At 33.0% G+C, this 21,998-nt stretch overlaps 1 protein-coding gene across 3 annotated transcripts in view; it reads left to right on the top strand.

Moving 5' to 3' along the window:
- The window catches only part of SMCHD1 (structural maintenance of chromosomes flexible hinge domain containing 1), a 152,799-nt gene that overhangs the window by 23,117 nt on the left and 107,684 nt on the right, over positions 1 to 21,998 (top strand). For all 3 annotated transcript variants that reach the window (XM_027068601.2, XM_053206132.1, XM_053206131.1), the window contains 12 exons: positions 5,784 to 5,898; positions 6,019 to 6,138; positions 10,692 to 10,858; positions 12,773 to 12,863; positions 13,552 to 13,762; positions 15,813 to 15,933; positions 16,013 to 16,196; positions 17,532 to 17,726; positions 19,266 to 19,379; positions 19,923 to 20,029; positions 20,751 to 20,833; positions 21,434 to 21,547. In XM_027068601.2, the coding sequence (XP_026924402.1) occupies positions 5,784 to 5,898; positions 6,019 to 6,138; positions 10,692 to 10,858; positions 12,773 to 12,863; positions 13,552 to 13,762; positions 15,813 to 15,933; positions 16,013 to 16,196; positions 17,532 to 17,726; positions 19,266 to 19,379; positions 19,923 to 20,029; positions 20,751 to 20,833; positions 21,434 to 21,547 (1,622 nt within the window). The remainder of the gene's footprint in view (positions 1 to 5,783; positions 5,899 to 6,018; positions 6,139 to 10,691; positions 10,859 to 12,772; positions 12,864 to 13,551; positions 13,763 to 15,812; positions 15,934 to 16,012; positions 16,197 to 17,531; positions 17,727 to 19,265; positions 19,380 to 19,922; positions 20,030 to 20,750; positions 20,834 to 21,433; positions 21,548 to 21,998) is intronic.

Raw genomic sequence — 21,998 nt, 5'->3', positions numbered from 1 at the left:
TCTAATAAGGATCTGTGGCCATTTGTCAGTTTTATTGGAGGTAAAGCTTTCTTTATTGTGGGGTTATTCCCTTTGATAGATTCAAGATAGATATAAATATACATATGTAGTCACTCTACCCTATTTCCTGGCAACCACTTATATTTTAGTTTCTTTTACTAATTTTATTCTCTTTCTTGTTCCTTTTTCTTACTTTCAACACCTTCTGTGATTTCTTTTCTTGCATATTTTTTTCTCTCTTTTAATAAATACAGTACTAATATATCAAAAAGATACAGTGTCCTTTTACATTGTATCAAGAATGTGAATGTTTTTTGAAATTTTTTTGGACTGTGATATGTTATTCCTGAGGGATCTTTCTAAATTCTCTAGAGGAGTGCTTCTGTGATGCAAAAATTTTTATAGGGTCTTAGATTATCTTTCTCTTGTACTTACCTTCATGAAGGAATGTTTATATAACCCTTGAGTGTAGATAAAGGAAATTTTCTGGACTTATTTACACAAGTCTGAAACCTAGACATTTGTGTTCTTAACCTTATTTGCTATGATAGGGTTTTTGCCTAGGTTAGATTTGCATAGATGCTTTGGGTTGAAAAGTAGACTTAATTCCTGGTGATTATGTCCATTCACTGTCAGTGACTAGAATTCTTAGTTTTGAATCAGTCTAAGTATGTGTGTGTTTAATCTCTGAGTCCATCTCTCTCTAAACTTTTGTGTATTTCCCGTATATGTTTTTAAGATAATATTGGGGGGTATTTTCAGGTTGTTTCCTAGAAGCATTGCCATAATAATTAAAGTCTTAGAAACCATTTACTTTGTTTGTAGGGGTGGGGGGGTCAGCTCGATTTCACAACCTTGGAATCATGAGCTCAGCCAGTATCAAGAGTCAGTTGCTTAACTGGCTGAGCCACCCAGGTGCCCCTACCTTTTTTTTTTTTTTTTTAATACATTAGGTTCATAGAATTTAATTACAGTTTTTGGTTTATAACAATTTATCAATTCAGGCATTGTATTTTTAAGGTTTATTGAAAAATTTAATAAGCCGAATAACCAGAATTTATCACCCAAACCAGTAAGTAGCACAGTTTCTGTAACTTACATCTGTGTGTTCCTCCCTTGTTCTGTTTTTTTTCCTCTCCATCACAGTTAACTATCTTGAATTGTTTTTCTTATTTCCTTATTTGAGCAAAATATTTTATTTTTTATTAAAAACAAAATTTTTTTAATGTTTATTTATTTTTGAGAGACAGAGCATGAGCAGGGGAGGGGCAGAGAGAGAGGGAGACACAGAATCTGAGGTAGGCTCCAACTCTGAGTTGTCAGCACATAGCCACCCAGGCCTGAGCCACCCAGGCACCCAGGCGCTACTCCTTATTTTTGTTTTTAAATGTTTGTTTATTTTGAGAGAGGGGAGGGGAGGGACAGAGAGAGAGAGAGAGAGAGAGAGAGAGAATCCCCAGCAGGGGAGGCTTTGCTGTGTGCAACACAGGGCTTGATCTCACAAATCAAACTGTGAGCTCATGACCTGAGTCGATACTGAGATTCAGGATGCTTAACCAACTGAGCCATGCAGGTGCCCCCTTGTTTCCTTATATTTAAAAAATCTAACTTTGCTTGTTTTTTGATGCTGCGAAAAAGGATAGTCATACGATATGTTGTTCTATAAGGGACTTGTATTTTCACTTAGGTTACTAAGATTTCGTCTTTGTGTGGGTCTGTAGTTTTTTCTTTTTCATAACCATATAATATTCTTTTGTGCATACTTAAAATTGCACTGTATTTATCCAGTCTCCAGTCAGTGGGCATTTGGCCCCCCATGCCACATTTGGCATTATAAGCATTACTATTTTACTTATAAGTGTTTATGTGTGTGTATAATGTTACATATGTATTTGCTAGTCCAAATCTACGTAAGTTCTTAGATACCTAGAAGGGAATTTGTGGGTTAAAAGCTAAAAGTTCCAATGTACAAGGTAGTAAATTGTTTTCCAGAGTGATTGTATTTATTTATACTTCCATCACTTATGTAAGTTTGAGGGTTTTTTTTTTTCTTTTGGAAGTTTGGGTTTTGAAACTCACATACAAAGCCATTTGAGTCTGTTGTTTTGGTGGGAGGAATTTTTTACTATTGCTTTGATTTTTTAAATATAGTTATAAGAATATTTAGGCAATTACTGACTTAGTTTTGGTAAGTTATATTTTACTAGGAATTAGTCCATTTCATTACATTTTCAAGTTTAGTAGTGTATATTTATTGGTAATGTTTTCAAAGAAATGTGTGCTTTGATAAATTAAAAAAATTTTTTCTCTTGAGGTGTGGAATCTTAGATGATTGATTTGAGATTTTTCTAAGATGATGATTTTGTGCTACAAATCTTTAAGAACTATTTTCACTACATCCCACAAGTTTTGATAATGGTGTATATTCATTGTCCTACAGTTTGGTGTATTTTTTATTTCCTTTGTAATTTGCTCTTTGATCCATAGATTGAGGAATGTGTTGTTCAATTTCCACGTGTTCTTAACATATTTTCCTCTTTATGTTGATGTCTAGTTTGGTTTTGTTATAGTCAGAGGAAATATTCTCTATACACTCTGTTTAAATTTGTTGAGATTTGTTTTGTGCTCCAGAATATGATCTATTTGGGGGAATTTTCTGTGTCCTTGAAAAGAATATATATTCTGCTGTTGTTGGGAGGAGTGTTCTTTAAATATCAATTTGATTCCATTCGTTGATATTGTTTAGTTCTTTTATATCCTTGATGGTTTTATATCCTTGCTGGTATATTCTTTTATATCCTTGCTGGAATTTTGAAGTCCCCCACTTATTTACAGGTGTGTTTCTTTTTTCACTTCTTAATTTCTGCTTTATGTATTTTGAACTTGTGTTATTTTATGTATACGCAGTTAGAGAATTGTTATGCATTCTTGGTAAGTGGATCCTTTTATTATTCTGTAATGCTACTCTGTCCTTGATAATTTTCTTGCTCTGAAGTATATTTTATGTGATATTCTTTAGCTTTCTTTTCATTCATGTTTTCCTGGTATGTCTTTTCTTACCCATTTTCTTTTAACCTACCTGTATCATTATATTGGAAATTCTTGTAGACAGTATATACTTGGGTCACTTTTTTATTCATTTTATTTAGTGTATTTGTATTGTCACATTTACTATAGTTCTTGATATATATGTCAGGACTTAAGTATGTATTGTATAGCTTCTCTATTCCTTTTATTTTTCATTTTTCTGGCCTTTTTATGGGTTACTTAACATACTTTTCTGTATTTTGCTATTTTTATAAAGTGATTTTGACTATATTTTTGTGTTTTTTTTTAGTGGTTCTGAGGAATACTGTATACATACATAACATTACATTGTACTAGTAAGGATATTTTACCACTTAAAGTGAATTTTAGAAATTTTAGCAAATTATTTAGGTCCCCTCACTGTCTCTCATTTATAATTGAGTTTTCTTAAGTTTTACCTCCATGTACATTGAGAACCATATCAAACGGTGTTATTTTGATTTCATCAGACTAATATAATTTAAAAACTCAGGAGGAGAATGAAGACCTCTTTATCTATGTATTTGTTTCATTGTTCTTTTATTTATTTATTTATTTATTTTTTTGATCGTTTCCTGGTGATACTCCTTATCAGCTTGCTTTGATGTTACTGTAGCTACTCCAGCTTTTACATTTGTGTTGATGGTAACTTTTTTTCCAACTTTTTAACCTATTGTCACTTTAGAGAGCTTCTAGAAAAAAAATAGTTTCCTTAAGATAGAATATAGTTGTGTCTTAAAATTACACAATCGCTGCCTTTGAATTGAGGTTTCAGACCAGTTACATTACTGTGATTATTGGGATGTTTTGATTTAAACTCTGCGGTCTTTGTTATTTGTTTTTTTCATTATGTTTTTTTTGTTGTTGTTGTTCCTGTTTTTCTTTTTTCTTCTGCCTTATTTTAAAATGAGTATTTTGTGTGTATTTTAAAATGAGTATTTTATTTCCTTTGTTGGCTTATTATTTGCTACCCTTGTTGTATTGATAATGTTAGCATTCAAAGTATGTATCTTCAATTTGTCACAGTCTATATCAAGTAATAATATACTACTTACATACAGTATTAGCATACCACAGCAGTAATACCTGTGCCATTTACTGTCTTAAAATTTATTTAGTATTAATTATTTTGAGAGAAAGAGACAGAGTGTGAGCAGGGGAGTGACAGAGAGAGAGGGTGACACAGAATCCAAAGCAGGCTCCCGGTTCTGAGCTGTCAGCACAGAGCCCAGCACAGGGCTTAAATTCATTACCTGAATTCATTACCTGAAGTTGGATGCTTAACCAACTGAGCCAGGTACCCCCATGCCATTTACTGTCTTGATGTTTTGTTTTTACAAAGTTTCTGTTGATATATATTAAATATTGAATTGTATTCTTTTTATTTTCCTTTATTTTTATTTTTTAAGTTTATTTATTTTGAGAGAGAGAGAACACGCATGAGTGGGGAAAGAGCAGAGTGGGAGGGAGGGAGAAAATCCTAAGCAGGCTCCGTGCTTTCAGCACAGAACCCAACATGGGGCTCGATCACATGAACTGTGAGATCAGGACCAAGAGTCAGATGCTTAAACGACTAAGCCACCCAGGTGCCCTCGTTATTTTCCTTTAAACAGGAGTCCTTCCCTCTGTTTAATTCACACATTCATCACCTTACATACTTCTTTTTTTTTTCCCTCTTAACGCAGAAGAAAAAAAAATTAAAAAAAAAAAGACAAGTTTAAATCAAAACATACCAATAGTCACAGTAATGTAATTGGTCTAAAACCTCAATTGAAAGGCAGAGAAGAGGATTTTTAAATTTTATTCTCTTAGCACATTTCAGTTATACATACAGTAGTGTTAGTGATTAGATCCTCAGACCTTATTTTTCTTATAGCTGAAAATTTGTGTCTTTTTGCAACTGCTTCCCATTTCCTGACTCCCCAGCTTTTGTCAGACATTATTTGTAGCCTTTTCCATTTTTTCCTCTTTCTAGAACTATGCTTGTAGTGTAGTGAGATAGTTTCCTACTTTGGAAAGGTATGTCTTTTATACCTACTTTGATATTTTCTGTTCCTTTTCTTTATTTCTTATGGGTAAGTTCTTTGAATGCTGTCTTTGTATTTTCTCTTTCTAGCTGTGCCACATCTGATCTTTAGCTTTTCCATTGAGTGTAATAGGGGTTGTAGCCTCACCCCCAGTTCTGTTTGTATCTGATATTGGGAAATGGTGTCCCTTGATACCTAGCCTTTATTTTGAGAACCCAGGGATGCTTACTCTCCAGAGTGTTGTTATGGTGCCATAAGAGGTTCTTCTGTGTCATGTTACTAGGAAATAAGAAATGTTTTTGCTATAATTCCCATTATTCAGAAATTATTTTTACAAGTTTAGAAGCAGTAAACAATTTTGAAGGGACAATTCTAGGGGCAGTAGGATATATAAGGGTACAGATATTTATTTAGTCTTGTTTGCTAAGAGAGTTTATGATTTAGTAGGGTGGGCCCAAGAAGGTGCATTTTTTGAGTTTCCAGGTGATGCTGATATAGCTGGTCTGGGGAATACATTTTGAGAACCACTGGACTATTTATCTTGACTTTGGGCTCTGATTCTTTTACCTTGAATGCGGGTGTTGTCTAGCTTGGGGATCATTATATTAACACTTAATAAAAGTGCTTTAACAATTTCCTTTGGCATCTAAGTAGCTTGTTTAAAGTCACTGCATTAATGTTTTATTTTAGTGATCATTCAGGATATGTTCGTCCAGTACCAGTGCCACGCAGTTTAAATAGTGATATTTCCTATTTTGGTGTTGGGGGCAAGCAGGCTGTTTTCTTTGTTGGACAATCAGCCAGAGTAAGTAAAAAGATTTCTTTTAAATGAGAGTTGATTAAAATACTTGGAGGTTGATTCTGTCTAAATTACTAATTAGTTTAACTTTTAGGAATTTTTAAAGTAGTCTTTAATATTTAACAGATGATAAGCAAACCTGCAGATTCCCAAGATGTTCATGAACTTGTGCTTTCGAAAGAAGATTTTGAGAAGAAGGAGAAAAATAAAGAGGCAATATATAGTGGATATATTAGAAACAGAAAGGTATGATACATTTTAACTCATTAATTATAAAGTTGTTAAATTGGACAGATAGAGACAAGTACTTGTTTTTTCAATTTCTAGCTAAGATACTTAGCTATTGCTTTAAAAACTTGAAGGTATGGAATTTTCAAATTCCATTACTTTTTCTTTTTGCTTTAGTCTTGTGAATAGCAAAAGTGACCATATACATGCTTTCTCAGGCTGGAAATCTTCAATGCAATAAGATGTCTCATAAAGCTGAGTAAACTTCCTTGGAAATTGATCATATAATTATAAACTTTTTCCCTTACACTGAGGTTGATTTTTTAAATCTTTTTTTGTCTAACAGTTTCACACTTAGAGTAGAAAACACTTATAGTATAGGGAAATAAGCTTTTAGGAAATTGGAGCTCCAGAGAAATAAATGAGTGATTTACTTTTGTTAGAAATTTGCATTCATATTCTAATTTTAATGAGCAGAATATTAATGAATTTGAGTCTTGGTGGTGAGTTCATAGTATTGTATTATTCAACTTTTCTCCACTTGAAATATTTTAGAATTGTTTTAAAATCTTTAAAGTTTGAGCTTCTTAAGTCTTTTCTTATTCTAAAACAAGTTATAAAAAATTTATAGAAAAGTACAAATAAAAATGTGCTCAGATTCCAGAAAAAAATATCTCATTGAATTTCTAGCCTTTTTTATTTTATTATATGGCTATAGGGTGTTTTGTTTTTTTGTTTTTGGGGGTTGTTTTTTTTTTTTGGTATTTTTAAATTTTAATTCCAGTGTTACACAGTGTTGTACATTAGTTTTGGTGTGCAATACAGTGATTCAACAATTCCGTATATTACTCATTGCTCATCAAGAGTACACTTATTGAAACTAATATAACACTGTAAATAACACTGGAATTAAGAATAAAACCTCCTTATTAACATCTTGAGTTGGAAGGGGAAAGTATACTCTTAATCCCCTTCATCTACTTAATTTTTTTTTATATAACCGTTTTGAGCACACATTTTTTTTTAACATTTTGAGTATTTCTCCATTTTATAAAATGTTTTCCTGTACCACACACTTTTATTATTTTTTTTATGTTCATTCACTTTTGAGAGAGAGAGAGAGAGAGAGAGGGAGAGACAGAACTTGAAGCAGGCTCCAGGCTCTGAGCTGTCAGCACAGAGCCTGACATGGGGCTCGAACCCATGAACTGTGAGATCATGACTTGAGCCAAAGTTGGATGCTTAACTAACTGAACCACTCAGCTGCCCTAGTACACACACATTTTTAATACCTTCATGGTGTTTTGTCTGAATGTGTTATAACTTGACTATTCTGTTGAGCATTTACTGTATTTAAAGGATTTTATTATAAATACACTGCCATGAATGTCTTTGCAGTTTTTTCTTCATATAGCTATTAGAATTTTAATAGTTATGACAATGAACTTAAACTTTTTAAATGTTCATGGTGTGTATTACAAAATTGCTCTTCTAGAAGGTTAAACCCACATCTAATATACTCCCCAAAACAGTATGTGGAAGGGCCTATCTGATAATTTCCTTTTTTTTAAAAAGTGGAGTGGAGGGGAAGGCAGTAAAATGCTGGCAATTTGACAGGTGAAAATAATACCTTTTCTTTATTAATGGGCTGATTTTTTTTTTTAATACTTTCAAGCCACCTTTATTTTCTGTATAACTTAACATTCTCCTCTGTTTAGGAAATTTCTTCATTTTGCTCATCCCTTTTTTCCCCTTTTTAAGTTTGTTGTATTTATTACACAATTTATATATCATATTATATTTACATACTGATATTCCATCTTTCTCATCTTATGTTACCATCACAAAGCCCTGTAAAGTATATTTGTGGAAATATTATGCTGTGTTAAAACTGGTGGAAAATAGTAGGAGTTCAGAATTCAAGTGATTTTTAAAACTGTATAGGTATGATAAAGCTTGGATAGAACTAATGTCTCTTGGATCATCATTTCTGCCACTTTTTCCTGTGATTTTGTGCTTAATTTGTCCTAACATAGGTTTCATGGCTAGTGGTAGGCCCTTGGTCTTTTTCTTTTTCTGGACAATCTTTTCCAGCCTACTATTTGGCTTCTCCAACTTTTACACACAGTTATTACAATGTGTACAGAGTTGGTGGCTCTTGATGTGCAACCAGGAGTCTTGCTTTTTCTAGGAGGCAATATATATGCTACTTAATACTAACAGTTCTTAAATCTGTATTTGTCAAGACTTTTCTCTTAAGATTGAGACACTGAATCAGGCTGGACTCCATTGAGGAAATAAATCATTGTAGGCTCTTCAAACAGAAAAGGATTTAATAAAAGGAATTTGATGTTTGCGTGATTATTGAAAGCGCTAGGAGTGGGCTCTTGGCTGAGCCTCATAGAAAGCTATTGGGACACTCTGAAGTGACCTTCAAGGCATGCTGTAACATCTGCTATAATAAGGTAGCTGGAGGACCACCACTGGATCTGGAATTTAGAAACACCCTGCCTTATCTGTGATCCAGGTGTTGGAAAGGTCTTACTGCCACAATTGCTCCCAACACCAAAACACAGACCTTCTGGCTATAACCCGTGCTGTATCAGTGCTAACACTTGAAGCCAGAACTTGAATATTGGTCTTTCAGTACCTTGCATGATAACAGAAAACGTTCAAGACATCTCAGGAAATGGGCTTTGAGTCATTTTCCTCTTCTAAATCTTTGGCTACTACATCTAATTGATGAAACCGAATTGGCATCCACAACCTAAAATGTAAGGGAGTCTGAAAGGTAGACTTTTGGTTTTGCATTCTCTGCAGCCCAGGAAGGGACAACAAAAGGTGGGATGAATTGGTGCTGAATACCAGCTGATTATATCTGGTATACTCATTTCCAATTTCAGGTAGATGTCCTTCCAGATGTTCCATAAAGAACTCACTTTTGGTACCTCTGAAATCAGATTATTATCTACATCTTTCCCTATTTCTTTCTCTTCACCTTTCCTCTACCCTTTTCAATTAACAGTATCCCTTGGCCAGAGTAGTTAGTAATTGTGTAATCCTTGTTAATCATTCACCATTCAGTTCTGACTTTTAAAATAGTTTTTCATCTACCCTCTCTTCCATCCATTTTCACTGCTTCTTTCAGCCTTTCCAGCCTCATCTTTCATCATATATTTAATATATACTTCAAACTACCTTGTTTGCCTTATACTCTCAAATCCTTCATATTCTCATGGGGCTGGAATGTTCTAATCTGGGAAAATGTCACACTCTTTTTAATTCTGTAGCTCTTGGTTCATATCTTTATAATGGCACATTGTTTTGTAATCATTTGTTTCTCATCTATTAGATGGAATTTATAGGGAGGAGGGGCACTGTCTTAGCTAACTCTTATCTTCCTTGTGCCTATATTGAGTCATAGGACTTAGAAGGTGCTTGATAAATATTTGGTAATGAACCCACATCATTAGTAAACCCAAACTAATCCACTAAGCTCTCAAAGGGTATAAAATGTTACTTGTATACTATATGTTGTAGCTGTAGTATTAGTTAGTGTGTAGCGATGCATTGGAATGGTTTTGGAGGGTTGGTTTCTTTGAGTGTTTATTTTTTTGAGCAAGAGAGATAGAGGGTGCGTGCATGTGCCCGAGTAGGGGAGGGGCAGAGAGTGAGGGAAAGAGAGAATCCTAAGCAGGCTCCGCATTCAGCAAGGAGTCTGATGGGGGGCTTGATCTCAAAACTGCAAGATCATGACTTAAGCTGAAATCAAGAGTCAGATGCTTAACCATCTCTGGCACCCTTAGAGGGCTTGTTTTTATTTACTTAATGTGCTGTAGTAATATATGCTTATTAAAAAAAACAGTTTCCTAGATGTAATAGTTCAGCGTGTATCCTTACAAGCTTTTATGTATATAGCAACATACATAGTGTATGTATGTGTATACATGTAATTTTAACACATATAGACTAACTGTAAAAACGAGACATTTGTAATTCTTACCCTCAAACACTCCCCGTTCTTTCCCCCTCCCCACTTTCCTTCTGAGCAAGCTATAGATATTCTCTGAAACTGGACTAGGGCACAGGATGATTTTACTCCCTTTTAAACACAGTTCCTTTGGGCTAAGCCAGCTGGGTTCAGGCTGCATCCCAGTTTTCTTGAACATGGAGAGCTGGGCATTTGTCCTGACCAATTTAAGTGGTAGGTATCTCAAGGAAGAATTCTTTCCACCCTACGGTAAGTGTCCTTAGTTTTTTTTCAGCATTTTTAAACTCATTATTTGTTGTTGTTGTTTTACCTTTTCTTTTATGATTCTACAATTGGTTTAGCATTATGGTATAGGGTACTCCTGTATATATGCCACATTAGCAATTTATGTTAAAGCTATCCTGCTCTCACAGCATTGTCACATACTCAGCTGATTTGTATTGGGCCATTTTCCTTCAAAAGTTTTTTGAAGCTGTTTATGAAACTATCCAAGCAAATCATATTAAAAGTCAATATAAATGTTATTTGTTTATTACAATTAAGTGTATCTAACCTATTGTATTTATATTCACTCTCCTAGCCATCTGATTCTGTTCACATTACAAATGATGATGAAAGATTTCTACATCATCTTATCTTAGAGGAGAAAGAAAAAGATAGCTTTACTGCTGTGGTTATCACAGGAGTACAACCAGAACACATACAGTACTTGAAAAATTATTTTCTTCTTTGGACAAGACAGTTAGCGTAAGTAATTATTTGAGGACATGTTACTACTTTTTTAAGACAAAATATTACAGATACATCAAAAACCTCTTTGCTGTGTGTTTTGTGCCTCATTTCCTTCCCTTCAGTACAGTAACCAGTGCTCTGATCTTGGCATTAAAATACTTCTCTATTCTGTAAATAAATATTGATGACTTGCAATATGTTGGTCATTATTTGAAGGACAGGCTTTTGAGACCTGTCATAAAATTTAAAATAAACTTAGGAACTTATATCAAATTCAGCACCATCACTTTCATATTCCCCTTTTGTGGTTCCTCTCTGTAGCACCTATCATAATCTTCTGTACCATGTATTTTTTTTTTTTTTTACTTTTTTGTCTGCCTTCCCCTATTGGAATCTTTTTTATGTACTACTATATCCCTAGTGTTTCCTGTTAAATAATAGATGCTCAATAAATGTTTATCGAATGCATGAAGTCTGTTAAAATAAAAATACGCAAATTGGCCTATATGATCTAATAATACTGAAAATAAATTGTTGTATATCTATTCCAGGAAAACTTTTAGGGAGTGTGACATATGCCATTAGACTAAATCATCAGAATGTTTAATGGTTCTTAGTTTTTTCTCTGTAAACATAGTAAGGACCATTTATTTCCATAATTTGCATTAGTCTGAATTACTGAGTATGGCAAAAATGGGTACAACTGCACAAAATTTACATTTTTTAAAAAACATTTTTTGTATTTACCCAAAAGACTAACTAATGTACTTAATTTGAGATTTTTTTTTTATTTTGTATAGAAATGTATACTAACAGTTTAAAAATTTTTTATGGGAAAATAATTTTATTTTAGAAGTATCTTTTCTTCTTGCTGCGTATTGATGTTTATTGACTCTGTAACCTAAGGATTTTAAATAGGACTTTGGAATTTTTATTCTTGAAGTACACATCTCATTAGCTATTTTGTAATGATTTCTTTTAACCAAAGGAGCTCAGTGTACATAACACAGAATATAATCTTGCTGTAGCAAAGAATAATCTATTACTTTAACCATTCTTTGAAATTCTTTTAAGCTATTTATATTACTTTCTTAATGTATTCTTGTAAACTAACTGTTGATTACGGTAACACTTTTGATATGCATGAGGAAAGACCTAAAGATTTTCAGTGATTTCCTTTTATCTCAGTATTTTAAAGATTAGCTAGGATAATTTTTTACAAATAAAATTCACATGAAGGAATATTGTAAATACTTGTTTGAAGAGTAAATAATAACATAGTATGGTTTAGCCCTAAATAATCTTACCAAAAAACTTTTAAAACTTAAAAATAAAGTAGCAGTGAGTTGTGAATTGGTTTTTAAAGGGATTATGTTGAATTTATTAGTTTTGCTTTAGGAATGTTAGGGCAAGAATGTCTCAATGCTGTAAGAGAGGAGAGACGAGAGTTATAGAATAACATTCTCATATTCAGATAGCTTAAAAATATCCAATCCTATGTACTCCCTGATTATTTAAGTCTCTTTTAGAACATGCCTGACAAGTAGAATTATAGTCTCTTGCCTTCTAGTTTTCATACTATACTTCTTAGAAGTGTAATTTATGTGGGCTTTTGATGTTGGAAAGGCTAGGATTGTAGTCCACCTCTCTCCAACTCTAGTTTTGTAACCTTAGATAAATTGTGTAAACTCCTTGCACCCCAATTTCTATATCTATAAAATGAGATCGTAATACCTGCATTTCAAATTGTTTATACCGTTAAATGGTATACTGTATTTAAGAATGCTTAGTATAGTGCTTGGCTGGTACCTACCAAATAGATACTGCCAAATAGTGGTCATAAAAATTATTTTTGTAGGTTATTATGTGAACTGTAATTTTATGAATTAAATTGAATTAAAAGTATAAAGTTATTTTTCTATATTTTAGGCATATTTATCACTACTATATTCATGGCCCAAAAGGCAATGAAAAACGTACATCAAAAGAAGTTGGACCTTTCAACAACATTGATATTGAAGTAAGATAAAATTCTTTCTTAAAATATTACAAGTTATTAGGTATCTGTTCCAGTTCCAAATGACTTTGGATAAGAAAAATCAGTCAGTAGACAACCCTTCTCTCTTTGTCTTTTACCAAAGTATTTTGGCAATTTAATATTTAAGTAGAGAGATCATTATTAGATCTATGTAGTTTTTGAACCTTTATTTACCATAGTATTTGCTTTCTTTTTCTCCTGTCTTCTTTAGAGATGTGAGTTGTTGCTGAACATCAGATATCAAAGTGGGGAGGAAAAGGGATATAAAGTTTCTCTTTGTTCATAAAAGTCTTATGATGGTGAAGTAAGATTTAGAAGTATAGAACATGAATATTGGGTTCTCCATATCCTTGCCCACATCTTGGAAAGAATTACGCATGCAGCGTTGTCTCACTTCCTACCTCTAGCAAGAAGCCTTAAATGTACTCCTGAGTTAATTGTTCTCTAGCTCTGCTTTGCTTATGTTCTATTTTTTTAAGTAGCATATTGTGTTCCTTATTGGGATGCTACTTATGGTTATTTAACCCGTATATAAATATATTTATTTAATTAAGCTATATGATTACTTGTTTAAATACAAGTTTTTACCTATTCTGTTGTTAGATCATAGTTGAGAGCAAAAGTGAAGTCACCATAGAATTTAATTATTTTTGTTTTATTTTTATTTTAGATTTCTATGTTTGAAAAGGGGAAGGCACCTAAGATTGTCAACCTAAGGGAAATAGAAGATGACATGCAGACGTTGTATATAAACACAGCAGCTGATAGTTTTGAGTTCAAGGCTCATGTTGAAGGAGATGGTGTAGTGGAAGGGATTATTCGATACCACCCTTTCTTGTATGATAGAGAAACTTACCCCGATGATCCATGCTTTCCATCAAGTATGTTAATCTGTTATCTTAGCTACAAAATGTGAAGTTGTGATTTAGAATTTTTTAATGATTATTATTAGTTGGGCTCTGAGGGCTAGATAAATTTTAAAACTTGTTTTCTTAAGCATGTCTTAAATTCTTAGGTATTTATAATTTTTATAATTCTTGATTTATGTGTGTATTCACTTCCAGATGAGTAAAGCACTGGCTTTAAAGAATATTACATATTCTTTTCTCATGAATTGCTTACTGAACTTTTAGCTATGTACTGCATATTAATCCTTTACATATTGTCTTCTCATTATCTTTGTAGGTATTTATAAATAAGTTTTAAGCTTTTCGTAGTCATGTCAGTTTTTTTTTTTTAATGCTTTCTGATTTTGTCTTGCTTTGGAAAGCCTTCTTATATTTCCAGATTATAAAAATGTCCTGTAGTTCTCTTTAAAAGTCATTTTATGTTTAGATCTTTAATGCATGTAGAATCTCCTTTTTTTGTACTACAATGAGGTAGGGCTTTGCCTTAATATTTTCCATGTGAGTATTTGGTTTTGTAGCACCAGTTACTTAATGTTACTGTTTTTTAAATAGTTTGAAATATTTTATAATACTGAGTTCCAGTAAGTACACACATTTGAATTCTTTAAGTTATTGATCTATTTTATATTTATATACATGAATAATGATACTTTTATAGCTTTGTATTGTATGTTGATACTTGCAGATCAGGAAACTTAACATTCTTTTTTGAGAAAATTCTTAATCTTTTGCTCTTTTGGGTAACCTTTGGAATCACTTTGTACATTCACTTAAAAAAAAATCCTGGTGGAGTACTGAGATTGCATTGAATACATAGAGTAACAATATTAAACTTTCTCATTCAGAATACTTGTTAGTCTTGTGAGTTCTGGAACCAGATTTCCTAATGTAAGTCCCATCTTTGACACTTGAGGTTGTGTAAACTTTGACAAACTACTCCTTATCTGTTTCTTTATCTGTGAAATGGGAGGTAATCTCTTTCCTTGTAGAGGTGTTGTGAATTTTAGATAAGAAGCTGGTGCAAATCCTTAGAATAGTGTCCAACATTATTAGTAAGTGTGGCTCTACCTTCCACAATGTAGCTGACCCCTTTTTAATTTGCCAACCTTTGTCATTTTTGTATGCTGTAGACAAAAAGATAAAGTTCTTCAAGTGATATCTTAAAATAAGAATCAATAAGTTGAGTGGTCCAGAGGGATTCTCCAAGAGCAAAGTGATTGGGTTTGATTGAAAGGAACTTCTTTGTTGAGTGTTTTTTGGGGGAAGAAGAGTTTATTTTGTGTAGGTGCCTGAATGCCAAAATAACTAAGGTGTTACTCTATCAGGACCTTAGTGTTTGATCCTAATTTGTTTGGATATATGAAAATGTATTGCTCAGAAGCATAAAAGTGTTATAGACAATTGTGCTAATAATGCTTCTGATGCTTTGTAATATAATTGTAGCTGTATCACCTGAATTTGATCTTTGAAAATTTAATAGGTTATTTAAAGTAAAATTAAGTTTAGTGTTATTGATTAATTTGTTCAAACTAGGCACAGTTGCTGCTACTAGATACTGTAGATTTCTCAGATGATTTTTATGTGAACCTACTGGTTCTGACAGAATTGTGAAACTTGCATTTGAGGTACAGTATTCAAGCTCCTGTATTTGTAGGGAAGAGCGATTCTGCTATAGGGCATAGTCTCTTTGCATGTGTGACTCTTCTACATTGTAAATAGATTTTAAAGATTGCAGGCTTAGCAGCTCGTGTAGTACTCCTAACACAGATTGATAAGTAACGTAAGTAACTATATATTAATATAAATGAGAACACCATTGGTAATGGGGAACAACTTCAGAAATCTGCCTTTCTGAGGGCAAACTAAAGTTGTCATTAAGTTTTACAGAAAACAGTGTGAGAGACCTAATGAATTTTTGTCATAGTTTGTCTGAAGCAACTTTAATATTTCACTTCAAGAAGTGGTATAATTGCATAAACTCTATAGCAATAAACATTTTGCTCTACTCATGCATTTGCTTTAGAATTAAAAGATGAAGATGATGATGATGATTGTTTTATACTTGAGAAAGCAGCAAGAGGGAAAAGGCCTATTTTTGAATGTTTTTGGAATGGACGGCTAATACCATATACATCTGTTGAAGAGTAAGTTTTTGATTTTTGCTGAAATTACATTGATTTATAAACCTTATCTTTTACTAACTAATGTTTTATTCTGTTCAAGTTTTGACTGGTGTACTCCTCCGAAGAAGAGAGGGCTTGCGCCAATTGAATGTTACAATAGAATATCTGGTGCATTATTCACTAATGACAAATTCCAGGTCAGCACAAATAAACTGACTTTTATGGATCTTGAGCTAAAATTGAAAGACAAGAACACCCTTTTCACAAGGATTTTAAATGGACAGGTATGATTTTAAATATAAATTTTGAATATTTGCCTATGTTCTATTTTAAGTACAAGAAAAATCACAAGTAGTATAGACTTGTACTGATAATTTTTTATGCTTTTTATTTTATTAAATCAAAAGAATATAAATTCTTGAGCATTTATGTGTTCACATTAGTCAAAAATTTCAAACTGATTAGGCTGTGTTTGGATGAAAATTTTACAGATATTTAGATCTTAATATTAAGACCTATGACAGTGAATAGAAGCTACAGAAGCATGTCCATTTGATGAGAGCATATAAAATAATATTTTATACTATAAGTGCTGTACATTGAAGTGCAGTATAAAAATTTGGTAGGCTTAACTTTCTTCAGTGATAAGATTGGTTTTCCAGTTGCAAGTTAATAAATTTAAGGTGAAATCATTTTTTATTTTGTTCCATTTTCATTTGGAAATGGTATATTATACAGTAAGATATGTAGGAAGAAACGAACTTCATGTGTTATTGTCTGCAAAAGCATGTACTGTGGAGGTTTTTTTCCCCTACTAATTCTCTTAAAGACAGGCATTAAACAGCTTATGCTTGAGTGTAAATCTTTCTATACTATCTTCCAACAGGGTGAAGAATGGTAAACAATAACACATTTTCTTATTATTAGAAAACACTTAATTTTCTATACGTGTTTTAACTTTTTTTGAATGGGTACTATATATACATACACATATATATACGTATATATATGTATATATAATATGTAAAAGGAAAAATGTGTTCAGTATAGCAGTGTTTCTCAACCCTTTTTTCATTATCCTCCTCATAAGGAGCTTTTTAGACCTTTTTTTCCCCTGATCACTCCCCCAATGATATTTTAATACCATAGATACACTGTAGGTATGTTTACTGTGTGTGTGTATATATGTATATGTGTGTATATGTATATGTGTGTGTATGTATACATTTATATGTGTATGTATATATGTATGTATATGCATGCTTGATAAATGGAGAGAAATTTTTATCACCTTTCTCTTTCTGCTAGGCAGCCAGTATTCATCATTTTTGGTGTACTCTTAAATTCGTACCAGAGAAGGAAAGCTTTTTGTTGTTGGTAGTGACCATTGAGACCTTGGTTCCAAAGATGATAGCAAAGACTTTTTTCTTTAGTAATGCTTTTGTTAGAAATCTAAATTTGTATGGGAGAAAGTTCCAGCAGAATATTTTAATTTTCTATTATATTAGGTTTTCTGAGGGTGGGGTATGTGGAAGAAAAGAATGAATGACCAGCATCTATGGTTATATTTGTTTACTAGTAGCTATATTTCATAGAGCATTAAAAATTGTTTTTTACAGGAACAGCGAATGAAAATTGATAGAGAATTTGCTTTATGGCTGAAGGACTGTCATGAGAAGTATGACAAACAAATAAAATTTACATCTTTTAAAGGAATAATTACACGTCCCGATCTTCCTTCTAAAAAGCAGGGCCCCTGGGCGACATACTCAGCAATAGAATGGGATGGAAAAATATATAAAGCAGGACAGCTGGTAGGTTTAACTTATTTCTGGATTCAGTTTTGAATAGAATTTGAAACTGAATGAGATGTATTAGAATTTAACAACAAAATAGTGCTTGTGATTGGCTCCTCAGGAGCCAGGAAAGAATGAAAATATCAAACTGATTTTAATGGCATAATTTAATGTGGCATTTATTAAAAACCTGTTTCCCAAAGGCTATGTTAGTAAGGTTTTTATTTTTTTTTTCTTGCACTAAACTTTACTCAAATGGAGAGTCTTAAATTTTTTTAATGTGATGTAATGAGGTTTTTGCTTTGTTTTTGTTTTTTTTACTAAATTTTCGTTACCTGTTTGCTGCTTGTAAGTTACTCTGCTTGTTGATTACATTATAGAGAATGAAGAGATCTAGGAGAGAGATCTTTTGTCCTTAGGGACATTATAGTCTAAACTTGGTAATAACCTAAACATAAATAATAATAGATAAGAGAACAAGTGCTTGAAAGGAGAGAATGAATACTGCTTTGGCAGTTTGGAAGGAGAGGAGAGCATTTTCTGACTATGAATGGGCCTGGGAGAAGAGCAAATCATGACATTCTTTGGGCAAGAAGTGGCATTTGTATGAATCTTGAAAGAGGTGGAGAGTTGGGTGTTTATGCAGATACTATAAAGGTTGAAGGTGTCCATTCACTCTGTAGTGGGAGAGGAGTCATTGTGTATTTAAAGCCTGGGAATTGTATGTGATCATCTAGAGAGGTGTAATGTGTGAAGTTAGAGCCTGGCTTTTCCAACACATAGGGGGGTTAGCGTGAAAAGGATGCACTGGCAAAGGAAAATGAAAGGGATAAATATAGAAGGAAACCCTGAAGTCAAGCAGTGAGTTACAAGGAGGAAGTGAACACTTTTGTCAAGTTCTGTGTGGTAGTTGAGTAACGTGCTTTCTCAGAGACCATAATCTGAACGCAGACAACAATACAGGTAAGTGCAGTGAAACACCAAGTAGTACAGTTGGGTTGTCCTGCAGCATGCTGTGTGTGAAAGGAAATAGTTTAGAAATGAGGCCGAAAAAGTAGGTTGTGTATAAACTCTTGTAGTCCCTGTCAAGAGTTTCTGAATTGAACTAATGAAAATTATCTTTAGATTTTTAAAGCCACATAAGGAAAAGAAGTACCCATAGGCAAGCTTTGAGCCAGTTTATTTGAAAGGAATAAGTTGTCAGAGTTATTCACTGTTCATAGTCACTGTTCATAGTCTGAAAGCAAGATTTTGTGGGAAAAAAAGGGTTTGAGGTATTTTGGCTTCATAATTGACTTTGGAGGAATTCTAGACCTTTTAGACATATGCATAGCAATGACATTTTTGTATGAAGAAGCCACTGTGTCTTTACAAAGGTATGTTAAGAATAAGTGGGAAACTTATATAAGCAAATATAAATAAATGTAACTTTATTAGAATGTTTTTTTTCAGTAATTTTTCGATACTGAATTTTCCCCTTCAGTGAAATAGTTCTATGATTATTAATATTAAGCCTGTTTTAGTAAATATTAAAAGCCTTTTTCTAAAAACTATTAGGTCAAGACAATCAAGACACTTCCTCTCTTTTATGGAAGCATAGTAAAATTTTTTCTTTATGGTGATCATGATGGAGAAGTATATGCCACAGGAGGAGAGGTTCAGATTGCAATGGTAAGATAGCAAGTAATAAAACATTTTTATTGGAAGTCTCTTGGTACTGCTTATTTTTGTTTAATGCTGAAATAAAGATACAGTATTTTATATTTTGCTTGCATTTGGTTTTTCTGTTGGATACATTAGTGTTAGCATGAATTTTTGTGTTTCTTATTTGGTGTTTTCAATAATCTGTAGAGCTTAACATCTGCCCAATGTTTAACAAACATACGTATGTTATTTCTAGTTGTCAGAATAATTTTGTAAAGTGCAAATTTTGTCCAAGGACCACAAACTAGTAAAAAATTGGAGTCAGAATTCTTTCTCAAAGATGAATAACTCTAAAATGAGAGTGGGCTTTATCCTTACATTCTTGATAATATTTGAATGGTATTTAATTATGTCTAAGGAGGTTACATGAAAAATAGAACCATTGTGGTATAATGTAATAACGGTTATGACTTACTTAATTGGGGTAAAATGTTTCTTTGGAAGAAACAAATGTTTTCATTGTAGCCAAATTTGAATATTTTTTTTGAAATGTTGATATAAATTATTCAGGAACCTCAAGCACTGTATGATGAAGTAAAAACTGTGCCAATTGCAAAGCTCGATAGGACAGTTGCTGAGAAAGCTGTGAAAAAATATGTAGAAGATGAAATGGCAAGGTAATTCACATTTCAAATTGCAGGATAAGAGCAACAAAATAAAAAATGAATCATAGCGTTTTTAACTCTTTTTGAGTGTGTTGTTAATGGACACATAATAGGACATTTGTAGTCTTAGATTTACATATTGTGATGAACTTGCTGTTAAAAAAAATTGAGAGCTTTGTAAAACAGAATCCTGCATTTTGTAGAAAAAGTAAATTTTATGTATCTAAAGTGTCACTGTTAATAGGCGCTATGACTCCAATATGTTAGAAAACAACTTGGTTTGACCTACAACTAGAAGAAAGTCGTAGTAACTGTTGGGAGGTAAAGATCAGTACCAAAGAAGTAAAGGAAAGTAGAAAAACAAAATTGTTTGTAGCTCTTGCTTGGCTAATGATGCAGTCATTTTGATTCTTACTGAATTTCACCAATAATTCTCTTATAGTTTATTGTATTTCCCAAAGGTAACTTGTACTGTAAAAGAGCAGAGGAACGCCCTCCCCCCAATTGATAATTCTTGGTTCTTAATACCAAGAGATTTTGTATTACTGTTTCAGTAACCACAGTAATGGTTAGGGAAATTTTTTTAGATTATTAATCATATAGAATTTTAGCATTAGCCTTTCAAAATACTATATCAAAAATAAATATTACAGTTTCTAGTGACTTGTGTTTATCTTATTAAGACCGTAGTTAACATAGTTCATGAAACATTAATATGCTGGTTTCATAATAGGCTTCCTGATAGATTATCAGTAACTTGGCCTGAAGGAGATGAATTATTGCCAAATGAGATTAGGCCTGCTGGAACCCCCATTGGTATGTTTTTTTTTTCCCTTAATACTGAAAATATGCTTTTTGTGTGTCTTACATATTTAATATGTAAAAGACCATGATGAATTAAAACACTATGTCAAGACCTAGCAGACTTATCACATTTTTTTTTAATATATGAAATTTATTGTCAAATTGATTTCCATACAACACCCAGTGCTCATCCCAAAAGATGCCCTCTTCAATACCCATCACCCACCCTCCCCTCCCTCCCACCCCCTATCAACCCTCAGTTTGTTCTCAGTTTTTAAGAGTCTCTTATGCTTTGGCTCTCTCCCACTCTAACCTCTTTTTTTTTCCCCCCTTCCCGTCCCCCATGGTCTTCTCTTAAGTTTCTCAGGATCCACATAAGAGTGAAAACATATGGTATCTGTCTTTCTCTGTATGACTTATTTCACTTAGCATCACACTCTCCAGTTCCATCCACGTTGCTACAAAGGGCCATATTTCATTCTTTCTCATTGCCATGTAGTACTCCATTGTGTATATAAACCATAATTTCTTTATCCATTCATCATTTGATGGACCTCATCACATTTTTTGAGTGTAACTAAGACATTCTTATTTTAAATTTTGGACTGGTAGGTGCATTAAGAATTGAAATACTGAATAAAAAGGGGGAAGCAATGCAGAAGCTTCCAGGAACAAGTCATGGAGGGTCAAAGAAACTCCTGGTTGAACTCAAAGTTATATTGCATTGTAAGTATGCAAACTAATTTGAATCTTTAATATTTGTTCTTAAATGTGTAATGCAGGTTTTAATATCTACATATAATTATCGATGACCTAACAATCTGAGAGACACAGTAGATTTGATTAAAGTTAGGAATTTCAAGTGTGTTATGACTAATTTTTTAATCAGTATTTTTCCAAGGGTTTTTTTTTTAAGTTTATTTACTTTTTTTTTTTTTTTTAAGTTTTATTTATTTTTGAGACAGGGAGAGACAGAGCATGAACAGGGGAGGGTCAGAGAGAGGGAGACACAGAATCTGAAACAGGCTCCAGGCTCTGAGCTGTCAGCACAGAGCCCGACGTGGGGCTCGAACTCATGGACCGAGAGGTCAGGACCTGAGCTGAAGTCGGCCGCTTAACCGACTGAGCCACCCAGGCGCCCCTATTTACTTATTTTGAGAGAGAGAGAGAGAGAGAG

The sequence above is a fragment of the Acinonyx jubatus genome, chromosome D3 (assembly GCF_027475565.1).
Source record: "Acinonyx jubatus isolate Ajub_Pintada_27869175 chromosome D3, VMU_Ajub_asm_v1.0, whole genome shotgun sequence".
NCBI lineage: Eukaryota > Metazoa > Chordata > Mammalia > Carnivora > Felidae > Acinonyx > Acinonyx jubatus.
Note: the sequence above shows the minus strand (reverse complement) of the source record. Positions and strands in the feature narration are given on the sequence as shown.